Below are 24,187 nucleotides of genomic sequence, written 5' to 3'. Positions count from 1 at the left end.
AGAAATCATGAGAAGAGGGAGACTGGTGTTATTACTGACCACAGCAGCTCTGTGGAGGAGACCTGCTGATGACCAAGGCTGCCTTGTGCCATTTCCTGCTGGGCCGATCCCAGTGGGGTGGTTTAACAGGCAGTCAAGGCCTGGAGGCACACTGACACTTGATTCTTCTCCAACTTTCCTTCCTCTCTCCTCATCCACCAGCCCCAACAAATCTCCCTTCTTCTGGGTGGAACAGCAGAGGGAAATACCTGGCAAGCGATACCATCGGCTCTCTACAATAGGGCAGGCCTACAGCTGACTGAGCTCCTAAGGGAGAACAGAGGCTCTTTGACAACACCACCCCCTCCTCCTCTCCTTTCCCTCTCGGCTAGCCCACGCTTTCTCATTTAGCAGTCGGCAGGTGGTTGGATTTCACTAAAAAGCCCTTTTCCCAGAGTCTCTAGCGTGGGGAGAGATGGGAGAGCAGTGAGGGCTTTTTAAAAATAGATCTGTTCAGTTAGCGACAGGCTACAGATTCACACTGCTGTGTTTCAATATGAGAGGACTCCGAGGGCTTGCCCCTCGTGTTAGCTTGACTGGAAACAGCAAACCAATCGACACCCAGCCTTTGTTGCAGAGGGGATGCGCAATGCTAATCCAGCTCTAGCCTACGGTGTCTTGGCTCTGTAATAACCAACCCAACACTCACTGAACCACACTGCACTGGCTTCTCAAGAGGATCCATACCGAAAGCAGAACTCAGATGTGTTGTGTTCCCATGAAGTAGCATTTACTTTGCTATGAATTCAATCTCTATCTACAAAAAGACGTTTAGTTGCACAAAAATCACCAATAGTGAAATTTAAATAGTTATCATTCAGTTCACTTTAAAAGTTCATGAATTAAGTTTAGGTAATTTTTAACATTGGTCTACCGGAGTAACTACAAAGGGCCAGTTAAGTGAGTCTCAGGAAAATTCAACTGACCAATTAAGTATACAAAACTGCACTGTTACAAATTTTAATTGTACTGAAGCTACTTTGGTGGCACATGATGGCCAAACATCTAATTAAGACATTTTCTGTTGGTTTTTCATGTAATTTATCACTCATCTGTGATAAAGAAATAAAAGCTGAAACCCTTGCAAACAGAAAAGATCTGTATTATCAGTATTATTATCGTCAGTTCTAAGTTTACAGAATGATCTGTGTCAGACAAAACCTCGGCCATTATATTAACAATTTACTACATTAATGCAAGTCTTGTCTGATAGTGGGTTTGCTAGTGACAGCCATGTTGTGTGAAATACACTTAGGTACAAGGGCAGAAGGAGTCTGGGAGGGGCAGCTGGTTTTCATTAGCTCTCTACATTTTAAACAGACCAGCCAGGCGGTCACTTAGGAAGGGAAGGAGACATGCTATGGCTGCCAGCCACCTGCAGTGCCGAGCTGCTGCAGTGGAAAGCAACGTGGATGGAGCTCTCTCTTTCTCAGCGTGTGTGTGTTGCAGTCTCTATTACTATTAAAAGCATGCCTTGTACATAGTGTGCATGTATGTGTTACAGTACTAAGAGCACAAAGACTGGTTATTAGTAATGTGTGAGTTTACAAGTGAGTGGTCTCCATGCTTTAAGGGTGACTCCTATTGACCCCCCCTGTAGCAATATGTAGAATCTATAATTTGGGGGGTGTGTAAGTGTGTGTGTGTAGGCTCTGGAGGTGTCTGGCTGGGCCTGGGGAAGTGGTGAGAGCTCAGCCACAGGGTACAGATCTATTTGGCATGTCTGCTTCTTGCACTGCGTCAGTCTGTTCAACCTAGCAGCCGACCATACAAATGGCACGGTGTACAGTCCCCTGGCCAACAGTACAGACACAGACACACTCCTTCATCCTTTTTAAAGAGCAGCAGAGCCTGAGTTAGCTGCAGGCCCACCTATTGGCCAATTGCACTCCTCCTTCTACCTTTCCCCACCAATCGATATGCACTAAGCTTCCTGAACCCGTCTTCGAGGGATATAAAGGTTAAGCATAGAGATTGGTGGGTGGCTGGAGATTGGGAGCATGCAGACAGTTTCTATTGTAAATTACTTATTTTGTATGTGATGACATGAGCCTGTATGTTACTAAAGCTCCCTGTGACAAAAGCAATCAACACAGTATTCTGTTTCACTATTTGTTATGGTTCCTCTATCGTTTTCCATCACAACTTCTTCCCTCTCCCCATGGCTAGGGCGGTTTAAATCCCTCACCGAGGGTGGTCAGTTTTACATATTGTGTGTCACTAGACGGCTATAAAGGGATTTAACATTTAGTAAAGCATAATCCATTGCAGGCTTTGTGTCTGCCTAAGCTGCACACATCAAATCTGATTGCAAGATGGTTGCTACCAATGAACAAGCGGGAGGAGGAAAAACATGCTCTGCACAAACACGCACGCACACATACACCCAGCTTATCACTTGAACAATAAACAGAAGACACAGCAGGAGGTCTGTCGCTGAGGTGGAGGATCTTCCATTTTGACAATAGGAGGTAAATTACAAACTAGCATACCAGTGCTCTAGTCCTGGCTCATCCTACTCTAAACCGATCTAACAGCTCTGGTATACACAGTGGGAGCAGGCTGTGACACTCGGGCCACTCTAGACCTGTCAAACTAATTGAAGGAGAAGACAGGAAACATAAATATTCCCCATCAATCAGACACTGGCTCTGCCGTTTGCTCGAATGCGGAAATATAAATATTCTGCAGAGCTAATCCACTGAGACAGTCGACTTTGTTTATATGCCTTTTGAATGTTTCATTGATGTGACTGACTGCTTCCGATGTTTTTACCTCTCTCCCTCTCCAGCCCCCCCCCCACTTGTCTCTGCATGATTGACTATGAGACAAAGCGGCTGTGCTCTCTCTCTATTAAACATGAAATGTGGAGTCTTCAATGGAGTCCGTTGCAGAGCATTACACGGACAGAAATGGAGAGTGAGCAACAACAAGGCTTTGGTTCAGAGTGACTGCTTGCTTGAGGACCTCCACTGATACCAGCGCAGAGATAATTCAGCCAACCAGATAACGCGCCTAGACAGAGAACATATCGTGGGGATGTCTAGCTATTTCACTGCACCTACTTTAGTTCGTCTGTTTAGTAGATGAGGAGAATAAAGGAGGGCTGAGTGTTTGTGTGGATGCGTGTGTGTGAGTAGAGTTGGAGGAGACGAAACCTAACCTAACACGCTGGCTGTAATTTCCGCTCTTCCCGTTAAATATCCAAACAATGTGCCCCCCCTCTCATTCTCCACCTGACCTTTTGCTAGCTGCTACATAAATGAAAAGACGTGGCAGCAATGATTTAGTTGCAAGGCGGAGAGCACTGTTAAGCAGGAGAGGGAGAGAGAGAGAAAGTGAGATAGAGAGCAGACTATATACACAACCAGTGAGCCTGGCTTCCTACCGTTGACATTCCCCACTCTAATACAGCCAATTTCTAAACAGTAGGTGATAGATGGGCCATGTTTACAGCTGCAGAAAAGGTTGGTTCTCTTTTTAGCTTCATTCAACAAATGTAATAAAGACATTGTACCGCAGCTCAATCATCTCTAAAGGAAAACTAGAGTACCTTTTGGAGAGATAGCACACGTTTAGTGAGTCAAATTACACTAGGAATGAAAAGCATTATGACAGCTGTCGTCACTATCACGTCATCTAGAGAATGACGACTTAGACTTTTATTGACGCAGCCCAAGACAAAGCAAAGAGTGGGTCAACATTGCATTTGATGCTTGGCCTCCAGCTGGAGATAATACTGCTGGTAGAGTTGCTACTTTGGATAATGTGCACTCCTTTAGCAGATTGCAATCACTAAGAAATCCACCATTAATCAACTATCATTTGTCTTCTCATTTCTAAAAGAAGCTTATTGAAAACTAAGTGGAAGGAAAAGAATGGAGTGAATGTGATGTTTATAAGTTGGGACTACTTTCCCTGCAGTTAGTGTAGTTTCACCTGCTGACAAATTTAGATCAGCCATGACTGTCTTACCTCCAGATCTGTAAACAACATCGTCTTCTGTGATGAAGGATGTTATTTCCCCGTTCTCTGTACGCTCGTAGCGTGACTTCTTCTTGGGCGTCTTCTTCTTGCCCTTTTTACCGGCGTCCTCGGCTGTGCCGCTGCCTCCGCCTGTGCTGCCATTGTCGTTGTCCTCATCTTCGCTGTGGTCGCTCTCTGCATAGTTCTTGGCCCCGCCCTCCAGCGTACAGCTGCGTCGGGGCCTGGAGCTCTCACTTTCACGGTCTCCCCGGTCCCCGTCCTGTCGGCGGGACTTGCCTGACTCTCTCTTGTCCCGGTCCCTGTCTCTGTCTCTGTCCCGCTCTTTCTCCCTCTCCTTCTCTTTGTCGGCCGTCATGATCCGCCACGTGCCTTCCTCAGTCCTCTCACGGCTGGGCCTCCGTGAAAGGTAGACTGTGAGCCTGGGCTTCAGTCTTCTGAATTTACCAATCAAATCCAGGGAAAATTTGGCCACACCAACAACCCCAGTGTTTCAGAAAAGCTGTGGATAAAAGAAAAAGGAGAATTAGCATAAGTCTGTGTCAATAACAATTGTCCTTTCTGTAAAGAAACTACATTAAGTAAAAAAGGATTATGCTGGAGGAGATCTTTTGTGGGTGAGAAATACAAGATAAGTTCCAAGAGATCAGGCAGCTGCGCTGACTCCTCTCAACATCACAGCAATTGTTGGCACTCCCCTCCACAACCATGTATACTCTGGAGAGCACTGAATAGCTTTATCAAAGAACAGAACCTTCCAGCTTCCTGCTCACACATTTCCATTATTTTAGAAAGGCGGTAAAACAGAGTTATTAATGGAAAAAAAATGAAGTGAGAAAAGTACAAAGACAACTGCTACATGTACAGTGTACAATGAAACACAATATCCGAAAAGGAAGTTTTAACTAAACATAAAGAGGCAGTGCTAGCTTGAGCCTGTTGAATTCCTCAGAGATAATGTATCAACAGGATTTTTCAGCAGAAGACACTGCTTGTCGTTTGCTGTGTGATGGGAAGAGACCCAGCACAAAGCTCAATAACGGAGGTAACTGGCTAGCTTCTGTGCAAACCATCTGTGATGACACCAGGCTCAGTTTTACTCATCTGTGTGTGTGTGTGTGTCTGTGTGTGGTTATGTATGTGTACTCTGGCTTACTGGACTGCACCCAGCCCTAGCCCTCTGCCCTGGCTGACAGTCACCACTGTGTTAATGTGAAATGACAGCTCTGGAGGGAAGAACACAGAAATCCACTGGGTAAGGAAAGAAGGGGAAGAGAAGCTGAGCCAGTCATTTGCTGTTCCCGGTCCACTGCCATTTTCAGCTATCGCCGTTCACTCAGAATAGCTCAGCTACCACTCACTCATGCCATAATGAAATCCTCCATAAACAGTGAAGTGGGCAAAGCTGAAGCAGCCCGCTGTGTGCTCTACGCTGCCCCTACACACTGTGCCTACAAAGGACATGTCTCATTTGCTGCCACTGTTTGCCCCCCCCCCCGACCCCACTGCAACAAATTAAGTAGAAATAGTTATTTCAGCCCTGCAGAGGGATCAGACCAGGCAATCAGACCAGGCAATCAGCCTACACGTTACGGTGGTCGTGATAGCTGGGTGGAAGCGAAAGGGATAGAGAGAGAGATCCAGGTAGAGAGTGTGAGGTTAAGAATAGAAGAGGAAGGTGGAAGAAAAGCTTTTGACAGGCACACACACACATAATGAAGCACGTTTGACAAAGGCGCTCCTCAGCAGCGGGTGCTGTCATCTCGTGAGCAGACACCAACTGACAGGGCAGCTGCTCTTGTCGTCGGCTTCAACACAAACACCGGGCCTGATTAAACCGCAGCCTCGTCACAGCCCCATTAATCACCTAATGATGAGTTACCACGGAGACCACTGGGCTGCCAGCGGATACACACAAGAACACATTAGCGCAGAGAGAGGACACGAGGGCTGAAGAGAGCTCTCACACGCATGTGCACCCACCCACCCATGATACACGCCTATATTGGGGTGGCAAAATACAGACTACCCTCCACTCAGCAGCATGTATTAGAAGTGTGAGGATCATGAAAACATTGATGAAGGTACCATTTGATAGCACAGCTCTAATCCCGGGGGGGGCACCAGAATCTGTGTATGAGCTAAGCACCTCTTCTCTCCTCTAATCAGGAACATAAGCCTCTTCCACTGAAACCAAGGAGGAATCTGAACTGTTGCAAATAGAGGTCTGGCCCATTCTTTGATGTCGAAGGCGGCTACCAGCCTCCATAAGTACCTTTACAATCTAGGTGCTATTAGTTTACATCTGGATACACTTAACATAACTGCCTCAGTCGAAATTTTGATTTTACAAATACCCTGCTGACGTTAACATAACTATTTTACTAACCCCAAAAGCAACAAAAAAATGATCCAGACAGACATGGACATGCTCATGTTTGATTGTGTTAACACTTTAACTAGTCAATTAACAATATGTTCAGGCGTCTACGGCTAATTTGTAGAACATCAGTAGCCATTTGAAGTTGATCAAATTGAGTGGGTAAGACACAGTGAGTCAGTGTGAAGTGAAGTAGTAACACTGTGGCAATGAGAAGTCATAATGTATTGATGGCTGAGAGGGAGGAGAAGCAGACAGAGAAAGTGAAGACAGGGACAAAAAAGCGAGGGAGAAGGCTCTCCACCCACATCCCGGGAAACAAAGTGCTCAGTAGAAAGCAGCACTGGCTGCCTGGCCGATGAATAACGCTGCGAGGCGGCAGGTGAGGCTTGAAAGTATTACACATCAATCACAGGGGTTGGGACCCTTTGAAAGATACCAGCTGTCTTAGTGGAAACGAAGAGGAGGGGGCAGTGGCTGGAGAGGGGTTGAGGGGGTCCCCAGCCAACGGCTCCTAATCCAGCATTTACATTACTGCAATGGAGTCAAGGGCTAGCAGCCAGCGGGGACCCACTCAAATACATTTCTCTTTTTCCGGGCCTGTTTAAATGAGACCTCTGGCCTGAAAAACCACACAGTTTGTGGCTCGATTAACACATCATCCCCCACAATGGCCACACAGCAGGTTTCAGTTACTTAACAGTTTTTTTCTCTCTCTCTCTCTCCACTGAACAGCCTTTTGAAAAGCCATGTTTTATTCATTCCAGTTACTCCCACATTTATCCAAATCCACGCTCATCTCTGTAGTTTTAATCAAAACCTATCTTAAGGATAAACATCCAAATTAGCATGCTTTGCTTGAGAACCTATACAGTGTGATGAAGCTGTAAGATTTCTTTTTTCATGCCGCCAACTTTTAGTAATTGATTATCTTGGATTGAATTTGCAAAAGCTGGACCTCTATTCATACAGCATTTTATAGAACAAATAATAGAGAAACTAGAAATTCTACATTTAAATGCAAAATAGAATCTAACAACACTATAACCAGCACAGTGAAGCACTCGGTTTTGGGGGGAGAGACTGAAAAGTAATTCATGGCATATTAAATTGGAGAATTATGAAGTAGCAAAATGTGATTGGCAAGGATTTAGGGCCGGCTTTGCAAAGGGATTGAATGAAATACTCGCATGAATACAGATTAGAGGAGAACAATGTTAGCATGAATATATATACAGGGTTATTAACAATGAGGGCAACTCAAATTGATCTGAATAAAGCAGCAAGATCCACAGCAGTGCATGGATCCTAACTGTGGTGATGTCGAGCTGCAGCAGGTTTTCGTCAGCTTCAATCCATTACTCAGTGCGATCTAATCTAAACTGCCATCCAAGCCCCCTAGAAACAACAGCACAATGAAAGGCTCAGCTGGAGGCAAGGGGTAGGCCACTTCATAAGGGATTCTCTGTGGCCTCGCACCCTGCCTGCATTGTCTTTACCTGGCGCAATCAAGGCTTACTTTATCCTCCGAGGCCCTCTCTGTTTTAGTTCACATCGGCAGGGCAAAGACACTTGTCTACTCCACTTGTTTTTCAATTCACTGATGAGTAGCCACATCTTGTTTCCCCTCTGCTAAAGCTGTGCTCACAAAGGCTCTATTTTTAGCCGGCATCTGGGGTTAGTTTAGTAGGTAGAAGCCATGCTCGAGAAAAGATAGCTTGGGGCTTTCCAACATCAACATTTAAACCTGCCTAGAGACTCCCAAGGTAAAAAGCAAAGCACTGCTCCTTGAGAACAGATTCTAATGTGCAATAACACTGTTGGAAACAATAAACTGTCAATGTCAAAAAAGATAAAACTAAAAATGTACATCTTCCTGAGCTAAAAATAGCATCCAATACTTTCAGAAACTGTCCACAATTGCTTCCAACCACAGACATAGGGATCAGACTGTGTGCTCCATGACGTCTAAGCCTCTACTCCATCTCTAAAAGAAGGCTAAATCCTCCTCTAGTCCCTGTTTGGGTGCTCCCTGTGAGTGCTCCGAATGGCCCTGAGGGGCCCGCTCCACAACCAAAAAGGTCTATTATCTACAGGGATTGTGAGGAGGACTTCATTTTGCAGCCCAATGCCATCTACTTCAAGACACCTCTCTCTGTCTGCCACATTTGTCCGGCTGGAGTGAAGCTGAAGGCCATTTCCGCATCATGTTTTGACACGGCTCCCGAGGGAAAGGCCCAGGTTGTTCGTTGTCACCCATCCCCTTTCCTCTAAATGAGGCACTCTTGAGAAATGTGATCGTGAGCCTCCTCACGGTGACAGTAAATGACCTCTCCCAATGTGTCATTGAGAAGAGAAGCGGGAGAATGTAAGGTATGTGGTAGCAGTCAACGCTATCATTATTGTGGCTCTTAATTGAGTTTTCATCTAGATGTGCGGGGCTACTTTGACAGTGTGAATAAAGTACCTGATTTGAAATGATTTCTCGTGTCTTTCCCCTCTGGAGGAGTGCCGACATTTCAATTTTTTGGTGAATTATATGCTGTTGTAATGGAAATTTAGTCGGAGGTAAAGCTGGGGTCAGGAGACGTAAAAACACACAAGGGACACATTCGACGCCGAGTTGGACTAAAAAAATATCTGTATCATACACACATCTAACATTTATCTCTATAAAACAGAAGGGAGCTGTAGCAGAGGGAGGAGGAAATGAGTTACATGACATTTTCTCAATCAGATGTATATAGTCAAAAGATTTCTGGGAAAGAAAAAAAATTAGATTTGGTCTTCTGATAAAATGAAAGGACTCTTGAGATTTTAATATTTGAGTTCTCCATCATGTACTACTTGCACTGATATTCTACAATCAAATATCCCGACTCTTCCTCCCAGATCTGCCTATCAGCGTAATGATCCTATCCGTCACTTCAACTCCAACTGGTTGTCTAAATGAGTGTGGGAGAGGAGGAAATGTATTCACATGGCTGCCCTACATCCTGCAGCTACTCTAATCACTATGCCACACAGAGTGACGAGCCAACACAGAGGAAAAACCAACATAAATACAGCAGATTAGAGTGATAGATAAGACAGTTCTGACAGGCCGGGCCATCCTTCAGGATGTTTTCAGGAACAGCTCCCAAAAACAAAGCCATTAGGTCAGTACACAAAACCAGCTCTGTCTAAATTATTTAGCTGTGATGTGGCAAACTCGGCTCAGTCCTCAAGCAGATGGTGGTGGTGTTAATTAGGAAGGGCTATTATATCATATGCAAATGTCTCTCCTTAAACCACCAACGTCCACCCACCCAACAAAAGATTTGTCTTTTATACATAACGTTGTTTGTTATCCTCCATGATAATCCCAGTATTCTCGCCACCAGACCTATAACTCACAAGTCAATGTGTAATCACTGCAAATAGACACTGTCAGGGAACATTATCCAGTTGGAGATGTGTTTGTTCAAGGAAAAGGACGGCTTTGGAAAGCAGTTAATGGAGGGGGGTGACATGGGGAGTGCAATATTCAGTGTTCAGCCTTGTCATCCACCATCTCAGATGTGCATGCCAGTGATCCTAGGCAGAGGGGAAAGCAGTGCACATGGGGAGAATAATATGAATCATGAGTTTGTGAAGCATCCACGCAGCCAGCCATGCTACTTGAACTATAGTCACAGACCGTTTCTGTACGGGTTTCCTCTCCTGCATATAAAAAAAAGAAGCGGTAATTCTGCTACAACAAGCAAGATCTGAGCTCAGAGCTCCCATATCCTCTAAGGACAGCTCATAAAACATGCAGTGGCTGGGACTGGGCCTCTTACAGCAGTGGCATTTTAGTGCGCCCTGCCGCAAACACACAGGCCACACACACACACACAGGTAGGCTGCAAATACACATAATTAATTTTAAAGAGTCAGACCTGTATGGTTTACTACCTGTGAATGCTTGGGTCTTCACCCAAAAATACACTTCAGCGAGAAAAAAAAGACGACTATTTTCCGAAGCATTAGCAGCAGGAGCCTAGAACAATGGGCTTTTGGGAAAATATGAGAGGAGAGGGTGGATATTACACAGTGTACAGTAGTGATCCACAGATTAACTCTGCCTGTTCATGTGTGAAATGGAGACTTGATCCCTAACTGATAGTGTGTTATGCCTCCAGCAAACACAAGCTGCATATTTTCATCTTTCCAAAGACCTAACAACTGCAATATATTGGATTACACATTGCATCCTTCACTGTGCAACAACAATGGCACATTAATACTGCCGAGACAACATCGCTAAGGTTGACTATCCGCCCGCTGTTGTCTCCTTTAAACCAAAGGTGAACTGAGCTGGCTGTGCAGCTGAGTTGCTGTGAATAAGCCTCAGATATTCTTGGAATGTTAATGTTAGGCTTTGACCATGGCAGCCTCGCCGGCTTCTCCTCTTGTCACCGCGCCATTAATGACAATGGAAATAGTGCTTAGCCCTGCCTATGCAAATAACACACACTTTTAAACACACAGACCTTACATGAACTATTTGTTTTCAAAAAATTTAGCAAAGTAACAGGAAAGGAGAAAAAATATGCAGGATATAGAGCTGGAGTAACCATTCAAAGTGCACTCAATTATCACAATGTTATGACACACAGTTCTAAACCAATCCTATTCTTGTATTGTGTTTAAGCACACCATATGCTGTGCTCATGCATAGGAAATCAGTCTCTGGTGCGTCTGCCAATGCAGTCGCCTGGTGGAAATCTAGGAGGGCCGGTTTGTGGAGCGACAGTCTTATTAAAATAGCTTCCAACTGCAACCAACTTATAAAAAGTCACTGTGAGCACATTCACTACAGTGCTGCATTCATCTATGTGTATACACACGTGTCAATCTAAAATGTGTAGGCCATTGACACACACACACACACACACACACACACACACACACATACATATATAAACAAAAAATGCTGCTGCTGAGCAACTGTATTTGCAGTCCAGGTCAGAGTATGTGTTCAGCCAATAAATGGCTGGAGTGTAATGTGCCTTGACCTTCTATCTTTCTTTCAGCAGCTTCTTACATATATTGCTGTCTCTCCTCATATATCACTCGGCCAAATGGCGCCCTTCACCCTGTTCCCTCCTGTCCCCTCCTTAAAAGGCTGAGGGGACATCTTCTCCTGCTGCAGTCAATTGACAGTCCCGGTAGCGTCCTTACTGAGCACAAGGGGAAGGGGAACAAGGCTCGTCGAGGGGAAATTCTGGGATGAATAATTATGTCTCATAACATGCCCCATCCCCCACAACTTTATTAGCATCAAACAATAATTAATGGGGCCACTGAAGAGTCTGCTTTTCGCTTACCAGTACAAGTGGGTCAATATGCCCTTCAACCCTTTCTCTCTGCTCAACGTCAAAGCCGGAGACACCTCATCGCTCTAAAAACACAGGCTCTTAGCTTATTTATGATGCCAGTTGCTCCGCTGGAGAAAAGGCAGCGTTCCTGCTACTCTCAGCAAAACGGGCCAGACCACTTTACACAGCAGTTCACTACTTCCATCTCCACACCTCTTCTCAGCAGGCCAACCTAACAATTCAATAATGAATATGAAATGCCTCCTAATTGATGTCTATGGGAGTTGGAACGCCTGAAAATACAGGATATTGGACACGGGCTTGACTTGATTAAGTTTTTGTTTCACGTCAGAAAAAAAATCTGTGATCAGCAGTAGCAAAGCCAGTCCTGATCGAATTAGCTTTGCACTAAGAGCTCCATTGATCTTGGCACTCATCTGTGGAGATGAGGCCTGGAAAGGCAGCTGGTAATCCAATAGCAGGGATGGGAAGTGCTTCAAGGAGTCTGCTGTGTTTGCCCACCTATCTCCTACATGGAGAGGTAAGATGTTAGCGCATGCCACTCACTGGACCGATGGGACACCACAAGGCCATGGGAGCTTAGAATAAGTAAAAAGAGCCACACTGTGACCTAAAAACAAGCTAATTGAAAGCTGAAAGTAACTGACTTCACCACAGCTATCATGTAATGAGTAAACAGGATGAATCAAAGCAAAGCCTAGATCAGTGTTTAAAGAGCCGTGCGGTAACCTCCAAGTCCTAATACAGGCTTCACTTTATAATCCTGGCCAAAAAAAATCTGAAGCAGGGCTGATACTTAAAGGTTCTACCCACTCAAGTGTGAAAGTGTGAGTTAGTAGGATCAGTGTGGGGAAATCTGCCTTTATGTTGCAATAACTTCATTGCAGCAGGCATTGATGCAAGCCTTGTCAATCAATTTTGCATGAAATGAATGACATTGAACAACTACCTAGAGGGCAGGGAGCATGTGGAATGAAACAGAGAAAAGGCTAAGGTAGTAAAGGGTAAAATGTACAGCTGTTTCAGTTGCACAAGTGGTTCGCGTCTCGCTGTCGTGCATTAAGTATAGTGCTGCTGCCACAACAGCGCTCTTTTCTCACACACACATACACGCCCGTAATCCATCAAGGATTCATGAGTGAATTCTCAATAACAGACTGAGTGCATTTCTCTCCTTCATATCACTGCAGCAAGAAAAGAGTGAGAACTCTTCAGCAACCCACAGGCACACCACAAACACACACTACTCTCAAACCACACTAATAACCTTGGGCTTTCTACCAATGCCATGACTTTATGAAACAGTATGGGCTCTAAATAGAAGCTCCATTTCTCACCAGCAGTCTGTAACAGCTCTATTTCAGCCACCCTGTAATTAAATATTTATGTTAGCAGAGTGGCGGATCATACCAAGGTGATAACCATTTAAAAATCCCAATCTGGGTTTTTTTTCCTGCCCCCATCACAACCCACCGCACTGCCACTACTGCCACAACAAAGACCTATTTTTAAAAGGATTATCTACAAGTGTCCCTTTAATCAGTGCATGGCAGAACTGCAGAAATGCCTCAACAACAGTCCCAGAGGAATACATTTCTCTGAAGCCCTATCAGGCGGAGGATCTCCTTCACCGACAGCAGACTGAGTGAGTGGGAGTGAGTGTGTTTGAGGATGAAAAGATGTGCTACTACCTTGCTATGATGTCCTCTCCAACAATCTCAGAACAAAAGCCTCCATTTTGAAGTGGAGTTATGATGGCACAGGGCTCTTAAGGTGCTTTCTATTCTCTTTGTTTATTATTTTAGTGAGATAAGTCACTGTTTGCGGGTGGCTGGGTGTACAACAGCAACCGGTGTGCTGCTTGAGCGCCAAAGCCGGCAGTCTGTGAGAGGGATTGTGGGCATTATAGATCACGAGGAGACAGATGTCCAGTCTTGCCTTGACGCTCACTCAAACACTGAGGCTGACCCTGAAAACGGTGTGTTTGTAAACTGGACTGATTCCTGGTGGGTCTTAGGATGATCTTTATCAGACCAACAGAGTCAGTTCACTGTATCACAGCAACCTCCCTCCTTTAGTGGCGCAGGGCTTGTTATTTATCAAACATGAGGTGGAAATCGACTCTCAGGGCTTCAGACTAACGTTTTTCACAATCATTCTGAAAAACTATTTTAAACGTCCCAGAGTGAACGTTAACAGTCCTGCATCTAAAATGTTGTTTCTTTTCTTTATTATTATCATCTGTAATAGTTAGTGGAATAATAAAAAACACCATTAACATGTTTAAGAAAAAAATTATGTGTTTTGACCCATTCAAAGAAATTTGTTCTATAATAAAACTGTAAAAAGATATAAAATTGAAAGACATACAGACAGACGGAAAGACAGACAGAAAGAGATACTTGCTTTGTAATTTGATTAGAATAGTTATATGTATGCTGCCTGCTGTTTCTGCTTCTAATAACCCTATTAGTGTCAAACTTCCTAATATTTCCAGTTATTAGCTTGCTTAGTCGTGAGTCAAATTATCTTTTTCCTCATTAATGGAATATTATTGCAACGCCCGCAAATGATTAGTGTTCATTTTTATGACCTGATTAGCCTGATCCGTGGTTTAACAGTGATGGTATAACAGCAGTCACTACTGTCCATGTACAAACAATGCTTAAGAAGTGTTAAAGACCACAAAGTCATATTGAAACAGTATACATGGATTGCTAAATTTGCCCTTAAGTAGTAAGTTACTATAGTAACTGCATGAGAAGAGGGGCTATGTGGCAGTCACAAATCAGCCCTCTGTCATTAGCATCGAAATATTTGAAATAAATATATATATATAACATCCCTTTTTGTCTTGGAGCTGTCCCGTAGAAGATCTCTGTTCATCCCAAACACATTTTCAATCGTACCAGAGATGAGGAGACATTATTAGTGTTGAGCCCTGCTACTCTGCTACAGTGTGATAAACAATACAAGATGTCTTGAGCAGACAAATCAGCCACTTGATTCCCAGTGTGTAAAAATGACACCAGGCGTGAGCAAACTAAGAAATGTGAGGTTTAGATAAATGCATAAACATTAAATAAGGAGAACGACAACCTCTGCTGCACTAAATAAGTGTCATGCTCCAATAAGCAGCATCAAACCCTGTGAGCATCTGCTGTCGTTAAGTCTCCCTCCCTTTGTTTTCAGTGTGCCGTCACAGTTAATGATTTCCTCAAGATCTCTGTTGTCCACGTGTGATTTACATGTTTGAAATGCTTAGTTGAGCAGACACAGGTTTGTAAAATAATTTCTGGCAAAGCTGAATCCAAACAGTTTTGGGGCAAAGCTTAGAAATTTCATTTCAAAAGCTACGTTGATCAAGAGGAAACAGACAAGGTATCAGCATATTGCCTTTCAGTTTCTTCTTGTTTACATATCTGGATTGTGCAGTCATCCCTTCCAGAGAGAAGCACCGCCAGTAAAAACAATTACACTCCCCCCCACCCGAGCACAAGCCTCTCACTGGCTGCCTCAACTCAGCTTGACAATCAAGGCCATTAGATCTTTCTGTGAATTAATGCTAGTTAACGTAAAGCACTGACACACATCAAGAAAAGTCATTAGCTTGTCTTTTTAGCATAAAAAAAACAGGAATGATTTGCCGGTTCAGAGAGATCATCTCCCTACATGCAGCCTGGGGCAGCCCTTACGATCTACCTCATTATTTTTGGAAGAACAGGGCCACAGATGAATCCTATTGGATTAAATGTAAGGTGCTCTCATTATGACCTGGCTTACACACACACACACACACACACACACACACACACACACACACACACACACACACACACACACACACACACACACACACACACACACACACACACACCTTCTTACAGACAAAAGAAAATGGAGTAACTCACCAACACTTTAAATATGTGGATGAACCTCTCAACTGAGCTGTAAAATCAAGGTGCAATTGTTGGAGTGCATCACTCCCACGCAGCTGCACATACTACAGTGAAAACGCTGTCAAATGTTGGCTCTTTTGGTGGAGACAAGCTGAGCTTACTATTACCAATGATACAGTGTGAGTGATAAAGACATTCATTCCTGCTTAGAGAGGTTTTTCCAGATGTGATAGTCCGCAATGCTCCGCCGCTTCATTCCTGGGTATAAGAGGCTGCTGCCGTGTTTTCCAATTTACGTTGCCAGGGTGACAAATGAAAAGCAAATCATCCGCACAACTAATCAAATGACTGAGTGACAAAAAGTCAATATTTTCTCATTGTGTGGGCTAGCAATATATCTGCACAGTAACGGGGCTATGCTCCAAGGCTTAGGCGATACTCAGAGCATTATACGGATAATGTGTCAATAATCTGGCTCGGTGTGGCCGTTAAGAGCAGTGCCAACAAAGACGCAGTATCAAAAGATAACCTTCACCAAGATCAGGCTAAATAACCAACTCAACAAACATTGCCTGGATGCTGTACTTCAAACAAACATACTCGCGTAATGGCTACAAGCCAACAAAGACAAAACTGTAATTGGACATTGATCTTTCGAGGTCTGAGGATAAACCACTCAAAGGGCACAATATGTAAACACCAGCCACGCCGCGATATTAGAGGAAATGGCAGAATTGGTGTCTGCAGCCAGTGAGCGTTGTGCTTAGAGAATTCAGATTTTATCCATTTCCTTTAATTCCTTAGGGCTCACTTGTCATTTTAAAAAGACATCTCATTAAAAAATAAAGGCAGACAATTAGCTTGCTTTTGATTACATCCTTGACCAAAAAACCTCCCTTAACACAAAATTCAGCAGCAGCACACATCATCTCTAAAAGGCTGGTTAAACACAAGCAAGATCAATGGGTAAATTTATCAGCAAATATCACCATTCGCTCCCTGGCAAGTAATCATTAAGGAATGGCACTGATGCATTATTCATTGGCTAATGTATAATTCAGACTTAACAGCAGATTCTATGCATAAATAAAGCTGTGATACATTTAAACAGATTAAATGTTTACTTGCTAAAATAGGATATGAATGTGCCGCATGAGTGCTTCCCTGCTGCTGTCACTTGATTATTTGCTACCATTGCTGAGGAGGTAGGGATGTAAGGTGGATACTGAAATATAGACTCTGACAGCCCACTCATCATATCACATACACTTAATGGTCACAGGATACTGATATGAAATATGTGGTGCTGGTGGGGGAGGCGGTTACGGTCCAATAGATTGCTAAAATACCCAACAGCCTCCAGTTCGTTGTTGAAAGCAGTGAATGGAAATTAGGATTATTCAATAAAAGCACACATCTTAACGGTAGCACAATTTTATTTCCTGGCACATGAAGATTTATGAACCGTCACTCTCACTTTTATTTCCCCTGGACATCTGCACCTGTGTTTAACCACCGTGCTGCGATTGTGAGGATGCTCATGCTGAAGTGTCAGAGCTGGTGTCAGAGGGACAGTCAACAGGGAGGACGAGGAAGCGGCGAGGACGCACTCCAGGCTCCATCTGACTGTGTTCAGAGCAGGGCGGCCCTGTGGGGATCGCCATTCTACTTTATGACCATGCACTGAATTAACGAGGCCAGATGCCGCCCCCCCCACTCACTTAACATGTGTGAAAGTGCCCTCCGATGGGCTCAGCTGCTTTAAGGATGTACAGACAGAGAGGGGGAAAAGGAGATAGGGCCTATTTTCAATTATACCAATTTCTCACTCATCGTTGGCTCCAGAGGTTTATGTTAATTAAAGATATCAGCCCTTCCACTGTGCACACAACAAATTAGATGGAATTTTCTATGAACAATCAAAGTACCTCTCCAGTCCTTCATCTCCATTTCAGGAGTCACCCACCAGAGGGTACTGCCTCCTTAGCGGCGCTGCCACAGTTTCATGGGTACTGTGTCAATCTGTGGCTAATGTATTCTAAATGAGTCACTGGTACAACCACTATCTGCAAGGACAATAGGTCAGGAAATGCCGAGCCGGCTCAATCCATTTAGAAATGAAAACCATCTGAAGAATCAACAAGAGCTGAAGAGATTTATCACCGCTCCTCAAAACCATGAGTCTGCTTCTGTGTCGGGGGATGGTATCAACAATGGTATGGAAGCCATGACTTCTCATTGATTTTCCGCCCGGCTTTATGACAAGGCGGCTCTGGCATTTATGTATTGTTGGGGTCAACAGTGGGAGGGTAACTGCAAGAGATACATTTTATGTGGTTTGGATATATGCAGTTAAGCTGCAGTCAGACAGCCTAAAGGCTGGACATGTAATTTACCTACGTTTACCTGATCAGCATCTTACAGGTTTTTGTTTAATGGATTAAACGCCACCTCTGTTTTCATTCATGTGGCTTATTATAATAACAAAGGGATTGTTTCTTTGTCATTACAACAGATTACAGTCATTCAGACTATTACCCAAATGGAAACGATATCAAAACCCAAAGCACACTTGCTCATTAAGAAAATGAAATGCCAGCCAACACTGCATCAGTTGCAACTCAACTTTATCTGATTCTTTATGCATCACATCATGCCATTAAAAAAACAACACACAGTCAAGCTCAGAGTGTTTTTCTACCAGCCAGCAACTGCCATCATCCTGACACTGGCAGGAAAAAAGGGTGCAGAGACGCAGCGTGGCGCAATCCCAGGGAGGGCCATCATGCGAGCAGATTAAATAACGTTTTTCCAATGCTCTGTCAAACATTCAGCCGTGTCTGAGCAGCTAGACAGCCGTTACAGCCTCACTGTATGAAGCAGCGCTCTCTCTCTATGGTCAGAAACCGCCTCTTTGATCCGGATATCGCCCCTAAGATTCCTCAGAGGTGACACTCACACACGCGCCTGTATGTGAGGTGAATGTTTACTAGCTCGCTGTACCTTGTCAGCGGTGAGGACTTGTGTTTGTGAAGGGGGGATGACTCACACCGCTACTATGCTTCCCTTGGTTTACATGAATCAACAACAGACTGCGGACTCAGACCCAGATCAAATTGCACATCAGATTTAATTTACCACAAACACTGGTTTAAGCACTGCAAGTAGAGATGATGCGAAATGATACAGACAGCAGTATGGCAGTGTGTACATAATTATGATTTGGGCTGCTATATTCTCATCTGATAGAGGAGTCTTACTGTGAAACGCTCGGTGCTGTCTTCACATACAAAACCCACACTGCACGCCAACTCTTGCTCTTGTGTACAACTCCATTAAGAGGTCAACCACCACTTCCTTTTTCATCCAATCCACAAGTGAGTGAAACTAAATGGTTATCCTAACCTCTGGGGGAAGTGAGGAAGATGCCGTTTCAAAATGTGCTCAGAAATACAAGCTATGCAAGTTTTCCTACATGACAGCGTTGGCTGACACAGGGATTTCTGTCACACAACTAGTTACCATTTGAAAAACAGCTCTATCACTCTAATAAAAGGACTAACCCCAGCCAAGTGACACTCGAATAGCAAAAGCATTAAATGGTTAACTCTAAAACAAAAGACACCTCTAGTGAATGCCACAGTCTATCAATCTATAAAAGCCTTAGTGTCTCCTACATATGTCTGGAATACACAAATACATTTTAGTTTTAAACGCATCACATTTGTTACTTTTATGCATGTTGTTCAGACAACTCCAGGGTTTATTAAGCCGCTAAAATTCAGACCGTTTTAGTTCAAAAACTCTGGAATTGAATTTTCTAGTAGGACAGAAATGGAGACTTTTAGAAACAATGACACAGCCGCACACATTCGTTTCTTGATTGGGTCTTAACGGTTCCATCTCGGCCCATGAAAAAAAATCTTTGGTCCTACTCGTCATTACTGTTTCTTATTCATAGTATTTTCAGCAACTAAAAAAGAAAAAAAAAAATCAACTGCGAATACACAATCTGCCTCCTGTTCACACTGACTCACGCATTTTAGGTGTACATAAATGATCATGTGATATGCATTTTGAAGATGGTTTGGTATGAATGGAGATTGTTTCTGATATTGAGCTAAAACGCACATCTGGATGAAGATTGTTTATCTTTAAAATGCCGCTTTAAAACTAAGATGTAATTCAAAAATGTATTGTGTTAACGTAGCCTAAAACCCTGCCTTATTTCGGTTATTATTAACATATTTTGGCTAATGCTGTGACACAAATAAACTCAAATGTCAAGGGACAACAACTTGGTAAAAGGCTTGTTGTCTGTAATATCTTTACACTCCATCTGCTATTGACCCTGAAATCAAAGATCACTCCCATTTAGGCTTAGAGAGCACTGACTGACAGTTCTGCTTTGTCCAGAGTTACAGGAACACCACTGTCAAATGTTTAACCCGTAATTACACCTCATAGCTCACACAATGTCGCATATTCACATTTGTGTGACTTCCAAAACTGACTAAACCTTAAACTATTTCTTGGAGTAAGTATCCTTTACGTTTCAACAACCATCCATTATCTGCAGTGCCGGTGTCATACATTAGCCTCGTGCAGTGTAGTCCCACTCAAGTGGATTAATCACATCTGAATCATTAAGCTAGAGGTCACTTCTCTGCTAGCAGAGGAACAAAAAAATGTCACAGGAAGCTGGGCATGGTGGAGATTAGCTCCTCACAATTAGCGATGCAACCTCCGAGTCCACGTTAGAGCTCGGTGAAAAATGTAGCAGCAGTGGACGGATTTCAGGAAAGGATTGTTTTTATATGGCAGAGATGGAAGGCGATCGCCGCTTCCCCTCCGTCCTCGATTTGGATCTTTTCTTTGTGCTTGTGTGGTGCTTCATACCCTGTGGATTCAGCTTCTGACTGAGAGTCACAAGAAGACTTACTATGTCCAATGTTACAGTGATTTAGGCAAACAAGCCCTCCTCCCTCTTTTACTATAACCGCAAAACATTAGATAAGCTGCCTTTCAGACAAATAACTGTAGTCTGCTTTCAGATCCTAAGCTGCCCCCTCCTAAACAGACACACATCCCACCAGCCACCCCCCTCAGTCCTAGCTCTTTACAACAACAGCCACAGATCTCCTCCCCCCCTCACCCACCCCACAGTGAGGGCTTGCATGTGCTTGGGCCAGAGTTCATAGCCTCTGGGGTGCTGAAGGGGGGGGTGTCAAGTTAATTTGGTGGCCCTTCAACAGTTTGCAACTGGTTCACACATGATCCCTCTCGACCCTTCCTTCAAAAACACACCAAGATACTCTCCATCATTACAGTGCAATAATCAATTTATGACATGAGGGGGGGCTGTAAATCCAACAAGCCAATGGAGGGGAATCCCACCTGTCAAATGTATTTGCCACCGACTCATCAAAATGTGTTTCATCATTTCCCCAGTGGAAAAAAACTTTTCTTATCTTTCCTCAAAGCGGATTGCTCGGATACACATCCACAGATACTTTCCAGCATGTTTCCTGGGACAGCTCTACCTTTTGTTCCCTCCACTATTCTCACTTTGGAAACCATTAGCAGCTGGAGCACTGTTCCAGGCTGAGCCAGGTCATGGAGGTTGCTCGAGGGTCTGCTTCACAGTCCAGACTAGAGCCAAGTTTTACAGCAGCAAGCCAACTTTCAGCCTCGCCAGGGCCAGTCCACAAAACATTTGACTTGAGGTCACACGCGCTTCCTGCTCCGGATATAAACAAAACAAAAAGAACCAGGACACCTTTTTTTGCTTAAAACTCACCCAAGTTCCACCCGGCTTCAGTCATCATCACTATTGTCCAACAACTCTGTGTCTGGATAACACACACACTGCTCCCCCCACCACCGCTTGTCTGCGCCCTCCTCCACCAACCACAACCATCCTGCAAGCTTTTTTTCTTTTCTTTTTTTTTTGAATGCAACTACTCACCCGCCAGTCTGGTGATTCTTGGGGAGTCCCAAAGACTGCTGCAAACTAGTTGGGGGGAAAAAAGCCGAGCCTTGCCCGAGGTGACCCACCGAACTTCAAAAAAAAAGATATAAAGAAAGCGAGCTGGGCCAAATCCAAGACCCGGGACAGAGTGAGGCGAACACGCACACTTCGCTCAGAAACAGCACGCTGCCCGCACGGAGGGACTCGGGCGAGCACTTGCTTCCAACAAAGACGGTTTCACTTTACTGATAGACTCATGTTCGCAGCAGCCTCCTCTTCTTCTTCTTCTCTTCCTCCGGACTGCTCCTATTCCCCGCGGCCGTGTTGTTGTTGTTGTAGCAGTCGGTGATAGTGTCCACATGAAAAGTAACGCGGCGCTGCTAGTTGTTACGAATGAGGGGGGTGAGGAGGAAGCCAGCGAGTTCGCCGTTTACAGGCTCCGCTTCCTTTTTTTCCACACACACTCATACGCTCACTCGCGCACACGCACACACACGCGCTCTCCTCTCTCCCTCTCTTTCCTATGCACACACACACTTCGCGTCCTCCCTATCGCTCCCTCCGTCTCTGTGAACCCCTCCTCCTCCTCCTCCTCCTCTTCAGCTGTTCAACAGACGCATCCACATGGCTGACCTAGTCTTTCTTTATCCAGACACTAGTGAAGGAGAATTACCCCGACCACACTCTCTCTCTCTCTCTTACACACTCACACATACACACACAACAAGCACCAAAAAAAAATCCGAGCGAAACAAAAACATGGACTGGATTCAAATAATCGTCAGGGACAAAAGGGTGGTGGTGGTTTGGGAAGAGAGAGGGGGTGGAGGGAGAGGAGGGCACCAATGGGGCTGATGATTGATGGAAGCCCCGTAGGGACACGCTGCTTGATTGTGTGAGTGTGTGCGTGTGCGTGTGTGTGTGAGGAAGCGACACGCACGCGGCCAGAGCGACCATCATCAGCCGATCAATGGGAATGTAACACTGAAGCAAGACAATGAAAGCAGTGAACGCTGGTGAGAATAGTAGTACTAGTCCTAATAGGGACTTAATAACCTGGATTCCTTCCCTGTACACTAGCGCACAGTTTGGTTTAATAGAAACATAAATGAACAATAATTTTTTATATACAAGTGATTTCTATTTTAAAACATGGGTATAAAGACTCAAGAGCGAAAGGAGGGAGGGAGGATGACTGCTGCTTATGCTTGTGGAGCTCATTTGCATTTTTGGATAATGAATTAATTAGTCACCCCCCCCACCCCCCCTCCATTAAAAAGGCAGAAACAAGCAGGGAAGATAATGTGAATAGTCCATTAGCAGTATTTGTGAAGGCTGATTTTAATGGTTAGTCTGCACATGACATCCAATGTGATCCTGGTCATTTTCCCCCAAGGTCTCAGCGCTCATTCAGTCCCATTTAGCGGCAAAGGCTAAACACACAGTTTGTTTTCTTTTTTTTATCTAAATCAAACCATTGAATTAAGGTAATAATAATAATCTGACCATCTGCCCCACACGTGGATGGTATTAAGTTCTAGAAATGAATGGGAGGCTTGACACATTTTCATTGTCTTAAACGTGATATTGGATCACTGTCAAAAATCCAATTAACTACAACAAATTGTCTGAGCACTTTTTTTTTTTTTGCACTAAAGCCAAAACACAGGCAACAGGAGAGGCGTGCGGTAAAGAAACTGAGTGGAGGGTGGTGTGCAGAGGGTCCTTCATTGTGCTGCAAACCCTGTTGGTCATCTCTGTTTCATGAGCAGAGTGGGGGTGGGTGGGGGGGTTGGGGGTGGTAATTCTACTGTGCAACAAAGTGCTGGTAAAACCTTTTCCAGTTCCTGAGGCTACTGTCCTGAGAAGTCATACCCCCACCCTCCCCCTCCACAGAGTAACATAACACCACCACAGCCGCAGCTGCTCTCTTATCGCTGTATGTATACATTTCACAGGGTCAATATTTATGATATTTACACAAACACACGGTCTTCCTCCTTTCCTGAGTTACACAAACATTCAAATGATCTGACATGGAAGTCTGTGTTTCTGATTCACAATCAGAGCCTAAAAGGGAAGAAAAACAAAGGCTCCAAAAGATACTGTCGTGTTTCCAAGAAGAGACCAGTCAAATGCCAACATTTCTCAGTAGGTTTGTGAGGCTTAAGTTGGCCCGAGACGGCAGTGAAGGGTGAATGCAGTGAATCCTGTCTGAAGGCAGTGCAACGCAAAGCCGGATTGGCTGGCAGGACAGGCTCCCCTCTCTGGCAGATGAGATCCCATTATCAGGCAGACGAGAACTCCACCTCCAGGATTTCACAGCTCCTCTGTTTATCACATGGCTCTGTCAAGTTGGGCACCATTAACCGATAATGAAAGGAGACAACCGGTGCAGTTACAAGCAAAGCACTCCACATTCTACAGGCCTAAGCATGTATCTGGGAAGCTGACTGTGTCTATTCAATTCTGTTCAGCATTCAAACGGCCCATCACAATACCTTTTCCCTGAGTAACCCCCCTGCTACACTGCCTTCGATCCCCAACAGAA

The 24,187-nt window shown here is 44.3% G+C and overlaps 1 protein-coding gene across 4 annotated transcripts in view; it reads right to left on the bottom strand.

Annotated features, from left to right (window-relative positions):
• rerea (arginine-glutamic acid dipeptide (RE) repeats a) overlaps positions 1–24,187 on the bottom strand; it is a 124,538-nt gene that overhangs the window by 68,000 nt on the left and 32,351 nt on the right. The window contains exons 1-2 of one of the 4 annotated variants that reach the window (XM_035159428.2): positions 21,634–22,306; positions 4,015–4,525 (exon numbers count right to left, since the gene is read on the bottom strand). In XM_035159428.2, coding sequence (XP_035015319.1) covers positions 4,015–4,381 — 367 coding nt within the window. In that variant the 5' untranslated portion in view covers positions 4,382–4,525; positions 21,634–22,306. Of the gene's footprint in view, positions 1–4,014; positions 4,526–21,465; positions 21,483–21,633; positions 22,307–24,187 lie in introns of those variants that run through there. The other 3 variants (XM_035159424.2, XM_035159427.2, XM_035159426.2) reach the window with 3 other exon arrangements.

This window comes from Hippoglossus stenolepis, chromosome 6 (genome assembly GCF_022539355.2).
Source record: "Hippoglossus stenolepis isolate QCI-W04-F060 chromosome 6, HSTE1.2, whole genome shotgun sequence".
NCBI classification, from domain to species: domain Eukaryota; kingdom Metazoa; phylum Chordata; class Actinopteri; order Pleuronectiformes; family Pleuronectidae; genus Hippoglossus; species Hippoglossus stenolepis.
This window is presented reverse-complemented; position numbering and strand designations above follow the sequence as displayed.